Below are 16424 nucleotides of genomic sequence, written 5' to 3' on the forward strand. Positions count from 1 at the left end.
ATTTAGTCAACTCTTCTCTGTTTCTTTTTATTGTCTCTTTTTACTTGAGTGGAACACAGATTTGTTGAGAATTTTTTGGAAACAAGATAGGGTGTAACTAATACGTTTAAGTTGGGCGTTCTAAACTCAAACTTTAAAAATCAAGACTAGGAATCCCCATGGAGTCAGAGAAATGTTGGAGTGAAGAAGCAAATAATGGAGAAGGAGGTAGAAGCACAGGTATAAAAAGCCAGAGCCCAAGGTTGGGCGCAGACACAGCCAACAGTGCTGAGGCCCCTCGTCGGCTCAAGCTGCCTTCCATCGTCAGGGTTGGTTCTAGACGCTGGGCAGAGCTGGGCCTCTTCTCGTGGAGAAAGGGGGGCTCGGAAGTCATAAGGGGAAACAGGGGCTTCAAAGCTTACAGATTTAACAACCATGTTGATTGCATATACGACTTAAAACTGTAGTGAGATCATTCTTAGGGATATTTTCAATGTTTAACCTTAAAGCAGAATGTGGGACAATGGGGCTCAAGATAAATGTCGATGGAATACATGACTGAGTGAAACATGAGTGAGTGAGCGATGAAGACCTCCTGCCGTCACCCCTGAGTTTGTCTTGGGCGGCTTGTAATCCATCTTTCTGACAGCAGATGTTAGCATTTTATGCCCTTTAACCTTCAGAATTCTTGACCAAGGAAGAGCCCCCAGAGACAATCTTGTCCACTCCTTTCCTTTTGGAACCAATAAAACAGGTATCTAAAGGCGTGACATGACTTTCTAAAATGGCACATGATGGCGGGGAGAGCAATGCAGATCTTGGGATATGAATCTAGTGAGCATTCCACACAGAAGAATATATAATATTTTAGCTGTTTTGCATATAATGCTAATGAATTTCTATCAACACGTTCTCTCGTCTGATCACCAGGCATTGCTCTTTCTAAAGTTCATTTCAGCAATTGTATTTGTACCCCGGGGAGTGGAAAAGAAAAAATTGACTAGTGACTGCCCCAGGATTTAGAAGCCCTGCCGCTGGGGGGCAGTGTAGTGTAGTGGGAAACACGCCCGCCCTTTCGTCAGACTAGACCTGGCTTTGGATCCTAGCTCTCTGCTTCCTCGCTGTGTGACCTTTGTCTGCTGTTTATCCTCTCAAAGCCTCAGCGTCTCCATCTTTAAGACGGAGATAAAAACAACCACGTTCAAGATGGTGGTGTGGGTTGAAGGCGATGCTGCATATGAAACAGCCAGTACTTATTACACAAGCAATAAATATGAGCTGTTTGTGCTGGTCTCATTATTGCTGAGTACCCTGCACAATAAATTGGCACAGTGGTGCTTTTTGAAAGTTAACATGAGCTGTGAATTAATTAATCCAGTAAATTTCTATTTTAGAGGATACTGTGTACTAGGTACTGTGTCAGCCAGATGTTTTGGGGAAACCAAAGACTGATAAGATCTAGGCCCCACCTTTGACAATTCCACTAATTCATTATCAGTAGGGCTTGTGCTTGAGTAAATATTACCAGTGAGTGATAAACTTCAATTCAATTGTAAGTTCCCTCAAGGAATTTATAATCCATATGGAAGCGGGGGAAGGAGAGCAGTACACAGGGGTTAGGCTGTGAGATTCTCGAGGGGCTGGGATGAAAGCACATCCACCCTGAATAGACTCGGGGTATGGGGTGTAGTGTGCTGGGTGAAGGCGAATGGAGGAATGAATTGTGAAGAGAGTGGTCGAGAAAGACTCTAATGAAATGGAAGTTCCAGTGGCACAGCTGAGCATTCTCACTCACTCGTAGTGCAAAGTTTGACAGGTGACTTGACTTCTCTGAACCTGTTTCCTAATCTGTAAAATGGAGCTGATACTGCCTTTCCTCACTATTTCAGAATTGTGGTAAACATCTAATGCCATGCGACGTGCAGGCAGTTTATAAAACTATGAAATGTTTAACTGAAGTTGTTATGAGAGAGAGAGAGAGAGAGAGAGAGAGAGAGAGAGAGAGAGAGAGAGAGAGAGAGAGAAGCTGCTATCGGTCGAGATCACCAGGCTTGGTGGAGAGTGTGTTTCCTTTAAGCTTCAGACAGTTTTACACAAATCCCTAATGATTCTCCATTCTGTGGCGTTACCTAAGAAGCCGTGAGAAAACACAGACCCATAATCCTACCTTCACACGTTGGTGGGGAACCCGTCCAGTGTCCAGACGAAGTACAGTCCAGTCTTTCTGGCCCAGATAAAGAGAATCCCTCATTACAGGTGAATTGGCAGGTAGACTTATAACTGGAATCTCCCAGAGGGTGGGCACAGGTCATCATTCCATTCTGAGGGCTTAGCAGAGGTGTGCAGGTGATGGCTACCATGGAGGTGGCAGAGGAGGAGAAAAGAGGTTGTTTTAGAACTCGGCAACCTGAAATCAGTGTGTGTGTGTGTGTGTGTGTGTGTGTGTGTGTGTGTGTGTGTGTGTGGTGTGTGTGCTTCATACACAGGGCAGCGTTTGGTCAGAAACCATTGTTTGAGTTTGGTCGTGCTTTATCACCAGTTCGAGGTCATGTAACATAGCAGCAGCTTACAGTTGATTGATAGCCTGAAACGCTCACCCTCCAAGAGCTTTTGCAGTAATTTTAAAAGGGAGCTGGTGCTTTGTTTGCAAAGAGTGATGCAGCTCATTTCAGTGGCCTCTGGACAGGAGTGAAAGTGGCTGCTTCCTGGCTACTTTCTTCTTTGGAAACAGACCTAATAACCTTACCAGAACACAAAGACAAGCGATTGGAAAGAGGAAAATGGAGGCCAGTGCTTTCCTTCCCCTCCAAATGTCCTTTCCCCAGTCAAGTGGTGTCAAGACCATGGGTCCACATCCTGGCTCTGTTACTCACTAGCAGTGTGTCTCTGCACAAAGAGTTTTCTGAGCCTCAGTTGCTTCATCTAGGAAATTGGGAAAATAATCATCCTTGCCTTGAAGGGATCCTCAGTTTTATTTTTTTAAATATGCTAATTAAATTAGATGTAAAAATTAAATTTAAAAATAGTTTTTAATTCATGGACACAACATAGGCTCTTGATAGAAATGACCACCTGCAAATGCTCTTTCCACCCGTCTCATCCTGCATGCAATGACCAGCCTCAAATGACTTGCAAAAAAAGGTAAATTAGATCTCCCAGTTCTTTGCCACAGTTTATACCTGTAGAGTTTGAGGTGCTAGGGGACTTGCTCTGTGACTTTGGGCAAGTCACTTCACCTCTCAGAGCCTCAGTAGCTTTCCCTTTAACTGTGGAGAATAGCATTACATAGCTCCCAGGATTTTTACAAGGGTCAAAAGTGAAAAGACTGCATGCAAATGTTAATAGCTGGTGAGATGACCCTCTGCTGATTAATGCAATGATAAAGCCCAGATTAAACATGTTGACGTTAAAGAGTGAAGACTAAGAGAACACATGGTGTGGGGTATTTCTTCTTCACTCTTTGACCTGACTGAGCAGTGCAATGGCTTTAGGCCAGGGACGGTGGCACTATGGCTGAATCTTCAGCCACTGACGAACGGCCTGAGGTTTCGAGAGCATTTTCTATACCTTTCTCTTCCCTTCATCACTTCCCCTCTCCAACCACATTTCCCCCAATCTGATCAACTTCTCCGAAGACCTAGTTATTTTCTGCCACTTGAAAAGTCTTTTTGTATTCAGTGTGTGTGTGTGTGTGTGTATGTGTTTGTGGTGGTGGTGGTGGTGCAGTGGGGGAAGCAAGTCAAGAAGCATATAATCTGTAAGGACAAATTGGGAGGGTCTTGTGCCATGGAGTCCGTTTCCAGCTCTTTTGTGGCCATGCCTTCTGATAGCTGGGTGGGTACGTAGGGGTGGGAGGGGCATTGAAAAGGGAAATTGATATACTCTCTCAGAAGGATTACAACAGCTAGCGGATTGCATGCCTCCCGGTACCTCTCTGCCCAGCCCACATGTGGGTATTTCACTTGATGCTCACCCAGCAACAAGAGGAGAAAGTGCAATCAGAGTAAACAAAGCACTAAAAGCAGAAGGGAACTGGAAGTTCACCGGAAGCCGTGGTGCATGTCACCCTCCTGCTGTGACATGCCCACAACCCGGGCAGAAGGGGGCAATGAGGTGTAATCTGTGCCCCGCGCAGCAGGTGGCCCAGGACAATTCTGGTCACTGCACTAGCCCTCTCCAGGGACCCTACCTTCTTCCCCAAAGCTGTGTGGACTTTGCCACTTATCCAGGCTTCAGTGGAGCCAGGATGAGAGCTGAGGGGACAAGGTCAGAAGCCTCACCCTGGTCTATCCAGACCCAGCTCAGAAGGTGTCCCCAACCCCAGCTCCAGTGGCTTTCTGTGCACTGTCTGCCTGGGGATCAAGGACACCCAGTGCTGCTGAGCTCATTCACTCACTTACTCACTCATTTATTTACTGACCTAACTGAACAGTGGGACATATGTATGTGTGTATGTGTGTGTGCTTGTGTGTACCCTGAACAGCAAGTGGTCTTCCTCTCCATGAAAAGCACGGATCTACCTGCTTTCACCCCCATGTTGAGAGCCTATGCAAAGTGAAAGGCAACAGCCAACACTGCAGAATTATCGGGTATTTTACCTATTTAATTTTAGTAAAACTGTGGAAGTGTCATAAAAATCCTAATTGCATGGAGGGGAAAGTGGGTGGGAAATATTGGAAGACTTCATACAACAATGCTGACTGTGTATATTTTAAGGTGGGGGTATTTAAGAGGATTTTTATTTCCCTATTTTCTTATTTTCCTCTAGCTTTTATAAATGAAAATCTCGCAATTTAAAAGCAGTATTTGCCAACAAAAATGGAAACATTGAATGGAAAAAGGAAAGGGAAATGAAAAGCATATCTCCATCCGTTAGCCCCCAAACACGGTGACTAGAGCCAATGGATTTCATACGATATTGATAGAACACACTGGTTTCGTTTTATGTCATGTACAAAGCAGATATAAATGCTTATGCTGAATATGCACTTTTTTTCAATGTATTTTATTATATTTTAATTAGATTTATATAATAAAATATAATAAAATTATATTATAGTAAAATTATGTAGGTTTCAAGTGTATACTTTTGTAATACATCATCTGTCTATTGCATTGTGTGCTCACCCCCCAAAGTCAAATGTCCTTCTGTCACCATATATTTGACCCCCTTTACCCTCTTCTACCTCCTCCCTCCCCACTTTCTCTCTGGTAACCACTAAACTGTTGTCTGTGTGTATGAGTTTCTGTTTGTTTGTTGCTTTCAGTTTTCTATCCCACATGAGTGAAATCTGTACTTTTTTTGTTCCGAGAATTTTTAACCTGCGTGTATAGATTAGTTTCTTCCTCTTTTCACCACTTTTTCATGTATCCTAAGTCTGTTTCTTCAGCCTTACACAGAACTAGACGATGCTTGCCCCTCCCGTTCTACTGTGACCCCCTTGGGAGTCCCCATTCCATCTGATGCTCTGTGGTTCCCAGGAGGACAGTGCCAGGTCTCCCTTGGGACAGCCATCCTCAAGCCGTTTTTCTACCCTGGCGTTTCCAAATACTGTGTTCAGCCACTGAAAGCAGTTCACCTGCTCATGGAGGGAGCTGCAGGTCCTGCTACAAGCCCAGGTCCGTTGTTGGCAGGGCTGTTCCCACCCCCCAACGCCCTGCCGCTTGGGTTATTGGCCCAGCCCTGAAGGCGTCTGCGTTCAGAATCACTGGGTTACAGGATGAAAGTGTTTATTCATCGCCTAGTCCATTTCAAGTTTCTGGCTGCTAGAGAGTTACCACCTCTGACATGCAGCCTTTTAAAATCCCACTGACAATCCTTCTTACCTTGGCATTCTGGAGAAGGAGAGCTCCAGTTCCCAGTCGCCAAGCATCGCAGCTCCCTCGCTCCCACCAGGAGTAGGCCTTCGTCACAGGTGAAGCGACAGGTGGACTGGTACCTAAAAGCGCCCAGGGGGTGGGAGCAGCTCACCTGGGCCTTGTTAGGAGCCGTGAGACCCTGGCACGGCAATGCTAGGGAGTAAAGAAGGGAGGAAGACAGGGAGTGAGGAGACAGTAATGTCCAGTACTCACTGGTTCTGTCCCCTTAACCCATTCTAGTGCCAGAACGGGGACTTCTGATCTGGGCACGTTTAACCTGGGGGATGGCAAAATAATCACAGTGACACATGAAGGATTTTATGACAAAAATGCTGAGAGCCATTGTTAAGTATTTTCACAATATGTGTCAATAATTTTTAAAGCATCATACTTTTGGACCCAAGAATCTATGCTGTGTAATCAAGATGCATATGAGTGCAGAGACTTTTGTGTGTTTTTAAGACATTATTTGTAAGAGCAAAATGCTAAAAACACGCAAATGCCACTTATCAGAGGCTAAAAATAAATTATGGTGGATCCATGAAAGGAATAGTAAGGGTCACTAAAAATGATCTATTTTACTTTGGAAAGACATGGGAGGTGTCATAGTATGTGTTGTTAAGTGAAAAAGCAGAATATAAATTGTATGATCTACATCACACAAAACAACAGCTGGTCACATGTGGAAAGAACACAGGGGTTCTGTGTCTGTTAAGTCTTACCTTTACAATGGGAACAATAATTATGACTACCTCATGGAGTTAGACTGTCACCTGCTCTGATTATTAATATTAGTAGTAGAAATCGATAGTGGTAATATCATTAGAGCTACGCGTCGGGTGCAGACACTGACTCTCAGACGGGAAAACACGAGGAAGGCTTATCAGGGTGTTACTGAGACCCTATCTCCGGATGCTCACACGAGCCTCCACCTACCTCTTCTGGGTTATTACGTGGTTACCTGCCCGGGGACAAGAATGGTTCTGCGATCCCTTACGACCCCGCCCTTTAAGCACGGCAGAGGGCTCTTGGTGTCTGTCTCTCAGACCATGGCCCCCAGTCCATCCCAGCACCCTCACTAAGCCTCGCCATCACGGTGCACGGTCAGCTATTCCTCCACAGCCTCATTTTCATTTTCCAGTTTTTTCACTGTGGTAACATACACGTGACATAACGTTTGCCGCTTAACCACTTGTAAGTGTGCAGTTTATTGCCATTACGTACACCCATCACTGCCGCCGTCTCCAGATCTTTTTCATCATCTCACACAGAAACTCCAAACCCACTAGACACTGGCTCTTCGTTCCCCGCCTCCCTGCCCCTGGCAACCACCATCTCCTTTCTGTCTCCATGAATCTGACTACTCTAAGTGCCTCTTGCACGTGCTATCACACAGTATTTGTCCGTGACTGGCTTGTTTCATGCAGCATAATGTCTTTGAGGCTCATCCATGTGGTAGCATGTCCCAGAATTTCCTTCCGTTTTAAGGCTGAATACTATTCCATTGCTTGTATGTACCACATTTTGCTTATCTATTCACTTGTTGGTGGACGCTTTAGTTGCTTCCACCTTTTAACTGTTATGAATAATGTGCTATAAACATCGGTGTGCTAATGTCTCTTCAAGACCCTGCTGTCAACCACCGCCTCGCTTTTAAATCAGGGTTTACTTAGAACCAAGGGATTCACATAAACTGTCCAAGGATCCCAGTAAATGGCAACACGAGATGCCAGTATTATACTTTGGGACACGGCTTCTGTGTGGGGCACCCCTTGTAAAAAAATAATCCTATGCCTAGTTCTCATGTAAGAGTAACAAATTGAAAACACGAACCATTGAAAGATCGTTTTGTAAACTCAGGTCACATATATACGATTCATAAGATAATGCTATTATCCTTATCTGCATTTCTAAAGCTCAGAGCAGTTTTAAGCTTGTTTTCACGCACATTACTTCACAAGCACGTGAGCACGTAGGTAACGCAGAAAATAGTGTTCTCATGTTACAGAAGCCACGGAGCCTCAGAGAGACCAAAAGCTTGTTGCCAGGAAATGACAGGACTGGACCCTACATCTTGTCCATGACTCTGTTCCGCGTGCACCATTCCTATCCCCGCCCCCCCATCTCCTTCACGCCAACCCACCCCACACGTGCCGATCAATGCAACCCAACCCTGAGGCGCAATACGTGGTAGTGGACACGTGCCTAAGACTGGCTTTGCTCCCCATTCCGTCCCTAGTGCCCAGCACAAAGGGCGTGGCACGTGGTGGGTTCTTAGTGAATGTCTGATGAGTAAGTAAGTGGAAGACAGATGCTGGCGCCTCTAATAGGCTGCGAGGCACAGAAGGGACGTCACGATGTCACCGTACCTTGACAGACTGGGGCTGGTGCTGTCCACTGTCCCCCGTCAGCACAGCGGACTGTGTCAGCTCCTCTCAGCACGAACCCCTCAGCACAGCGGAAGCTGCAGTTGGCGTTGTACTGAAATGCTCTCAGGGACGGGGAGCAAGCCACGCTTCCATGGACCGGACTCTCCAGTGGCTCACACGCAATGGCTAAACGGACAAAGGCATCGTCTGAAACTGGGTAAAGTTCTGCCTCCGAAGAGCCCCCCGAGAGAGAGATCGGCTACAGCTTTCTACCCACATTGCCAGGATGTTCAGAACCCCAAAACCTCGCTTTTCCAAAAGGAAACTAACTGCCATAGATGTGGGCACCACCCTTTTTCTACTTATGTGCAGTTTCTGAATGAGGTCGTTCTGAACCTGCCTGAGGGCCATAAGTTTGGGGGAAGGGACGACTCTTCAATTTTACTTCTAGAAAAATCAGCTCTTTTCCCTAGAGCCTGACAGGCTTTTCGTACCCCAGCTACACCCCTCCAGCTGAGTGGAAGGCAGAAGGGGGGCAGCGTCTCTGAGCGGGCTGGTTTCACGTGTACTCCCAGCACGAGCTGGACGCAGCAGACATGCCACATCCCCAGCCGCCTGAGACTCACCTTTGCACACTGGGGCGGGGGCTGTCCACACGCCTGCAGCCGTGCACTGCACCACCGCGGCCCCAACCAGGGCAGACCCCTCCTCACAGCTGAAGCTGCAGCTGGGCTGGTGTTGGGGGCTTTCGCCAAGGTGCTGACAGGTCATGTTTCCCCGCTCCGGGGGCTTCAGGGCAGGGCACTGGATGGCTACAAACAACCACAGAGCAACGGCGTGAGGACCTGGGGAGCCTCAGGACAGCGCAGCACAGTGACAGGCAGGACCATGAACTCGGTTGGTTAGAGGGTGCTTCCGGCAGCCATTATTTTAAAGAGCCAAACACCCTTAGTTTTATTTACCTTTTTAAAAAAGCAAGGCAAAATGATCAAATTAATAACACTCGACTCCTAAGTCCCCATTACTGTACTTTGTTTGCTTTGCAAGTAACAAAGGGAGAGAGCATGTGATGTTTTCGCCCGAGAATCGAGACTGAAACTGATTTCCTCACTCTGGAGGTACATAATACCTTGAAAATTAAAACTAGTGTTACCCTGGCCGACGGGTACTAGTAATAACCCGAATTCCTCAGCTAATGTAGATCCTCACTGCTGCCCGCGTTTCTTGATGGAGAAAGCGTGTCCTCCCCTCTGAAGTTCAAGTTGTCAGTGGGGTGGAAGGGAAAGGGTCTACGTACCTACACACTGTGGGGGTTGACTGGTCCAGCTTCCAGAAGCCAGACATTCCAGCTGGCGGGGCCCGGTCAGTGTGTAGCCTGCGGCACAGTGGAAGCTGCACTGGGATTTGAAAGAGAAGCTCCCCAGAGGGTGTTGGCAGTCCATGAGCACGTGTGGAGGGGCGTCAGGTTCCCCACACTCTCTGACTGCAGGGACAAAAGATGATGTTGTCATTGCAGCACGAAGACAAGGGCAGGTTCTCTGAAAGCTGGAACTATGTCACCCTGGCTTCCTAGGCTTCTAACCCAACCCGGCCATCTTGGTCCCTTCGGATGGGCTGCATCCTGGGAAGTAATCGTTCTTTCACTGGTTTTTCTCTCAAAGAAGTGAAACTGGCCTTTGTTTTGCTTCCTTTACATTCCCCTTTTCCCTTCTGAGATTTTTCTAAGCAAACGTGCTGTCTAAGAATAAAGTGTTGCAACCCAGAGTGGGTGTCTAGGAGCAACTGACAGATGGCAGTGAGGACCTAGGACGAGCCTTTGCTCACTGACGTCTCCAACGTGGTTTCTTTCCCGGCCTCACCTCCCGCACAGGAATACCAACAAGACAGTTGCCTCACCGGATTCACACTCTGGCCCGTAGAACCCGGGGTAGCAGGAGCAGGTGTAGTTGCCGATGGTCTCCACGCACTCTCCTTGTTGGCTACAAGACGTGTCCTGGCACGAAGCTGCATAGACACAGAAGGGTCAGAATCGAGCACATTGCCAGGACGTGTGAAGGAAAGCTGGATTCTTGTTCGAAGCACACACCCAGCCCCTCTGCGGTGAGACAGAGGTAGCTAGACAGCAGAACCCAGTGTCCTCTGGAGAGCGAGTGTATCGGCCATGAATGCCGATATCTGATAACAAATAAATTATTTCTAAAATGAGACCTGACTACATGACAACTACTTATGGGTGTTTTCCCTCAGCTAGGAGCCTGGGTGAGAAGAGGGATAAAATGGAGGGAATACTCTGTACTGTGCATTCTGCTCCCTATTGTTGAGGGCCTCTGAGAGGAGTGTTTATAATCGAGAGAGTGTCAAACGTATATAGCAGAGTGGGACATCTGTAAGATGAGTTATTACAGAAGAAGCTTGAGTTCCCGGGGCTCCCTTACTCAGGGCCATCAGTACTCCGCAGCCACCGCGTCCCACTGCTGCTCAGGGTGGGAGGCTTTTCCAAATGGGAAGCCACATCAGAAAGATGGCATCCTTTCTGGCACGAGGCGCGTGGCCACAGGAAGAGCAGGCCTTCGTGCACGTCTCCTTAGTCTGGAACCGGGAGACTGAGAAGCATCTAGTTACAGGATCACACCTTCATTCACCTCTTCCTTTTCCTTACCCCCAACCCCCACCAAAGTCCAACAGACCTGAAGATGTGTTGCCATTAAAGGTAATCTATAAGGCCCTTGTGATCCTTGGTCACATTCTCAAATTGTCTCACGAGAATGTAAAGCAAAGGGTATGGTAGCCCGTGTGGCTAAAAGACACCTACTCTGGAGTCAACGTGAGTTTGAAACTGGCTCCGCCAACAAGTAGCTTAGAAGCCCAGGCAGATTCCTAATAGCTCGGAGGCTTTCCTTCTTCTGCAAAATGAGAGTTATGGGAGGACGCGCTTGATGAAGTTCTCATGGGGACTAACTGACACAAAATGGATTTATGACACGTGAACTAAAAACAACGCCCAGTAGGTATCAGTGACAACTGTGTCTCCTGGGGTAGGGCCAAGTTCCCTCTCAACGTCTATTCTCTCTTATCCAAGGCCATAGTGGGACAGAGAGCTCTGGACATACATTTTAGGAGACAAAAACCTCCTGAGCATCTATCGCATCAGCTTTAAAATGACAAGAGTGGGCTGGACGGTGTCAAAATTTCCTTCTCATTTCAAAAGTCCAGTTTTCTCTAATCCTGACCTTCTGCTTTTCGAGGCGCTCAGTAACGCTGATTGATTCACAGTTTGCCCTGTGTACATGTCCCTGATTTTGTGACTCTATGTTCCTGACTCAGTGGCTATGTCAACGAACCGGGGATGGTATTTATTCTAAACAGAGAAGTGTCAGCGTAGAGAAGACCCTACCTGTATAGCACAGGGCCCGTTTCTTTCTCCCGCAGGGTTCATCGTTCCACTTGCCAGGGGCTGACACGCTCTTGATGTAGATCTCCACGCAGTCCTGGTTGTTCTTTTTGTTGTTTGGTTCGTTCTCAGCCCAGTTCTCAGCCTCCTCAGTGAGAGTCTTTTTGGTTCCCACCCAGGTCCAATTATTATTGATCTTTCGGATCCCAATCCAGTAGTAAGAGCGATAGTAAGGTATGACGTCATTGAGGTAGGCGATTTCATTTTTATTCTGGATGGCCACTAAATCTGTGAAGAACTTCTGGCAGAAACTCCGGGAGACGTCCCATGAGTAGGCTTGGCTGCTGTAATTATAGGTCCACGCAGCCACTTCTTTATGGTTCATTAGCTCTAAGTAAAGGAGAGTGAATACCTCGTTAGCATCCCTAACCGGAAGGGGGGCTGCGAGCCTAAGTATACTTCTGTATAGTCAGATGAGTTTCTGACCAGGAGACGAATACCCAAACGCAACTCTTTTATGTCTAATCTAGTTGTTTTAAGCAAAAGGAGTGGTTTCCATCTTTCACTTAAAAGTCTACATGAAGTCACAGAAGGAAACTGTCCTCTTCTGAGGACCGTTGGCATAAAAGATTTGGAATCATAAGATACCAGAGTTGGAAGGGACCTTCCAAGTCATCTAATTTTCTCCTCCTTTTATAAATGGAGAACATAGTAAGTAATTAGCCAAGTGACACATACGGTGTCTTGATGGCTGCGTCATATCTAGGGGTTCTGCCTCTTCACATGGAGAACAAGATGCTTTATGATCCAGAGCCTACTGCTGGCCCAGCCTCATCACCCGCCATGTTTACTGTCTTAGCAAAACAGACCTCCTGCTTCCATGCCTTTGCACGTGCTCTTCCAGCTCTTCTGGCTGCCAGCCCCACTGATGCCTGCTGAACGTTCCCTCCTCTCCTTTCCCTGACTTCCCCAGGTAGGCTTGGTGTTCCTTCCCCCATGCGCCCACCTCCACCTCCCTTGGTGCTGTGTATTGTAATGTCTGTTGCTATGACATGGTCCACATGTGCTAGATTGTGAATTCTGATGCTGGTCTCTTTTTAGCTCTGGATCCTCAACCCTGAGCATAGAGCTTGGCACTTCACAGCTGTCCAATAAATACTCCTTGAGGGAAACACAGCAAGTCTGTGGCAGAGGCAGGTTAGAAATCAGACTTCCCAACGTGCAATCTTACAGTCCTTCGACTGCTCTTGGCTGTTTGTCTTTGATGAATTACTTTCTCTGTCTCTGCTTAGTCCCTTGTTAGAATAGGGCTTTAAAGAGTCCCTTTAAAGAGAGGTTTGTAATATCAAAAGAAGTCAAGAATGTGCCCTTCCGAAGCAGCCAAGGAGTGCACAATGATGCAGTACGTCTTTAGGAGGCAGCGGGAGCTCACCCGGCCAGAAAGGGCCAGCTCCCCCATGAGGAGGTGTACAATGGCAGCAGTCAGGCCTGGAAATGGCCCTTTCCTGTTGATAAAGTCTTCTTCCTATTCAGCTCTCTCCTCAGCTGCCTGCGTGAGAATCACTTACGGCCGTCCCTTCCTCACTGACACCTTTATTGCATTGTTTTGCCAGAAGACTTTCTCTGATTATGACCTTCATGGGTTCCAGGTCATTTGGCCTTCGCAGGCTCCTTCCTCCATCATAATATATTAAAAACTATATTTCACAAATGCATCGGTGTAAAGACGAATATATTAATACTATATAGTAAAACATTTTCTTTGACCTAGAAGGAAATCATTTTTAGAGCAAGGAAAACATTTTTGTGGGTCCCTGAGAGTAATGTAGGCCTGTGCCCACTGTCCCTAATGGATAAGTCAGTCCTGGATATATCCATTTAATTTCTTCTTGACGTCTTTTCTACCAACATAATGGTGTTGGGTGCATTTTTCTTCCAGGAATCTGGGCCCGGGCAGCTTCCCCTACCTCACAACAACGGGCTGCCATCCTTAATTTCTCCTACTGGTAGAAGTTGCCGTAATGACTCAGGGCCACGAGAAGGGTTAGCATAACATTTACCAGAGATCAGGGCACCGAAGTAAAGAAGTTGGGCAGTTCCGAAGATCACGCTCTGAACTCTCCAGCTCCAGATGGTTTTCAGGCAGCCAGCCTGGAAAAAGGAAAGGACACTTCCTCTTAGTATTCATGTGCAATCAACGTGGCCAAAAAAACTTCAGTTAATCGTTCTAGTGAGTGAGAACCCCGCCTGTTTCCCTGGAGGGGCAGCTCGCGCCCTCTTTCCCCTTCTTGTTTGTCCCTGCTCTGCTTCGAGTCCTCCCCTAGTTGGACGCTGCACCAACACTGTGTTGTTTCTTCCTGCGGCTGACTGATATTTATTGAGTAACTAGTTTGTGCCACTAACACTTTTCTTCTACAGTACATTTTGTAATATGCATGTAAAAAAAATACTGTCATTGTTATTATGAAATAATCTCCCTTTTTGAACTGGTGTGCCATCCCCAAGACTAATAGGAAGTCACATGAAAACCCTCCCTGGCCCACACAGATATCATCTGACCTGTACAGTGAAAATCGCTAATTATATCAGGTGTGTTATACTGTCTATTCTGTCTTATTGATCCACATTCTGTCCGCTTGCTTTCCCATTTCAGCATGTGTCTATAATACTATTCAAAGTTTAGCATATATGAGTGTGCACATATATATGTAATATTTATTAACATACATAATAAGCGTGTCCCCCCACCCCCCGGATCTATAGCAAGTATTACTTCTCATGCATTCCCTTCTGTAGGGATTCCAGTAAACCTATTAACATTACAAAATGTTTATAGACGAGTAAGTTCTTACATGCTCATCTTATCCGCCTCCCTCCTGTGACACATGACGGCAGCCGTAGAGCCTGACTTTGAAGCTAGAACTTTTCCCACTTTACTCGTTGACCTTCCTAAACCTCCAGGCTTCCAATTCCATGTGTTGTCGTTGGAGATGACAGCGTATGTGACATCGCAAGGCCTCGCTGCCGCACGGGTACCCCTCCAAAGCCACCCCAACATAACCACCCACATAAAAATGGTGCATTTGCTTTGCAATTGAGGCTTCTTCACTCTCCCAGCCAGATTGCTACCTGCTATGTAGACACGCTGAATGGCCATGCTCCAGTGACGGATGATGTAGGGTGTATGGGGTAGTGTGTGTGTGTGCGTGCGCGCGCACGTGTGCTGTTGACTGCCGCCTGACCAGATAGTGGGAAAGACATAACTGAAGCCGGCACGTGTCCCAAATCCTGGGGTTATCTGTGATGAGGGAGCCTGTCACCCTTCTTTCTAGGAGTTCCTGCACACTGGCTTTGGTAAGTCAGCATACTTTGTGTTCACATGAGCAAGGTCTGTAATGAACTGGCTGCTGCGTGACCTCTGGTCAAACACCAAGAGAATCATAAAGTTATGATGAAAGGCCTGTTTATTTGCACAGGAAGTGTGCTGACAGTCCCTTCCTGGGGACTGATCCCACTGTGTTCTCTCTGGATTCTGTTGCATCACCAGCTAATAGTAGGACCACATTTCTGCCCAGCACTCACCAAGTACCATGCCAGGTGCGACAGCTGAAATCTTTAAACCAGGATGAGCCTGACTTCCCAAGGGGGACACAGACAAGGAAAATTTAAGTCGGTCTCTGTTCAGGTCTCCAGCTTCCAGAGTATACTTCTCTTAAAACCAATTTGCCTGAGAGCGTGGGTGTCCGTCTCCCATTTTACAAAGGAAATCACACCTTTTGCTGATCTGACTCATATATCATGGGGCCCTGCCCCTGTATGTTAAGAAACACTAGTGTGCCAAACAGAGACAGTCCAAAATATTGGTACAGGAATTGAGACCGTGAGTGCTTCAAACGATAGCGCAACAAATCCTTTCCAAGTCCAGTGGTTTCCGTTTCTCTCCTTTCATCAACTTTGATGGAGGACCCAGTTAGTGTGTCAGATGCTCAACCATTGAGTAAATGTTGATGATAAATCACTATGTAACTATGGGCTTATAACTTGGAAGGCATTCAAAGAATTGACTTATTCATGTGCATGTAGTTCCTCAATATTTAAATCTTTAAAAATGAAATATAGGAATAGGATTGATGCTTGTTGTGTTGATCAATGATATCCATGCACGACTACGTGAACAAATAGGGGAAAAGCCCTTCTTTTCATTTAGAGCTGCATCTTCGACAGCATTTTAAATATAAAAGTCTAAGTTACGTATCCAAATTTGTCGCGTGTTTATGCTATTTTACTTAATTATTTACTAAAAGTAAGCGTCATACCATAACACCATCAAAAAGGAAAACATTTAACATATAGAGACTTGGGATTTCAGAAAACTGAATCTTTTCAATTGCGAGAGAATGCGAGTGAGCTGGTTTTAAACACTAAGGTTTTAGAGGATGGGGGAGGCACTTCTGATCCAGGACAACCTCCAAGAAAGGGAAACACAAGTCATGTGTGTCCCCTGCTTTCTTCTGACCATACTTTCTGTTTTATAAAATCACAAAATACCAAGGATCACCTCTCAGAGATTATTTGAGAGGAGAGCTGTCAGAGACCCTAAAGAGCAAATGCCCAGTCGATTTGGCATTTCCCCAGAGCTCTCCAGCGGGCCGCTGGGCCACTGCCACTCCCCACCACTGAGATGCAGTGAGTTTGGTGACTTGCCCAGGCTCGCTCACCTGAATGAATGCATGTTAGGTTAACACGGTGATTCTTACTCTCACAGGGCTCATGACCTCCTTTGAAAGTCTGGTAAAAGCCATAGTCAGGATTCTTCAAAAAATGCA

At 46.5% G+C, this 16424-nt stretch overlaps 2 protein-coding genes across 5 annotated transcripts in view; one reads left to right on the forward strand and one right to left on the reverse strand.

Moving 5' to 3' along the window:
* Positions 1–16424, forward strand: part of FIRRM (FIGNL1 interacting regulator of recombination and mitosis) — a 236730-nt gene that overhangs the window by 89097 nt on the left and 131209 nt on the right. The gene's annotated exons all lie outside the window — the stretch shown is intronic.
* SELP (selectin P) overlaps positions 1–16424 on the reverse strand; it is a 32961-nt gene that overhangs the window by 10322 nt on the left and 6215 nt on the right. Inside the window, exons 2-9 of the mRNA XM_019747378.3 lie at positions 13659–13749; positions 11602–11988; positions 10104–10211; positions 9505–9690; positions 8834–9019; positions 8208–8393; positions 5806–5991; positions 2147–2332 (exon numbers count right to left, since the gene is read on the reverse strand). Of these exons, the coding sequence (XP_019602937.3) occupies positions 2147–2332; positions 5806–5991; positions 8208–8393; positions 8834–9019; positions 9505–9690; positions 10104–10211; positions 11602–11988; positions 13659–13749 (1516 nt within the window). The remainder of the gene's footprint in view (positions 1–2146; positions 2333–5805; positions 5992–8207; positions 8394–8833; positions 9020–9504; positions 9691–10103; positions 10212–11601; positions 11989–13658; positions 13750–16424) is intronic.

This window comes from Rhinolophus sinicus, chromosome 11, assembly GCF_057876585.1.
Source record: "Rhinolophus sinicus isolate RSI-liver-muscle chromosome 11, RSI-T2T, whole genome shotgun sequence".
NCBI lineage: Eukaryota > Metazoa > Chordata > Mammalia > Chiroptera > Rhinolophidae > Rhinolophus > Rhinolophus sinicus.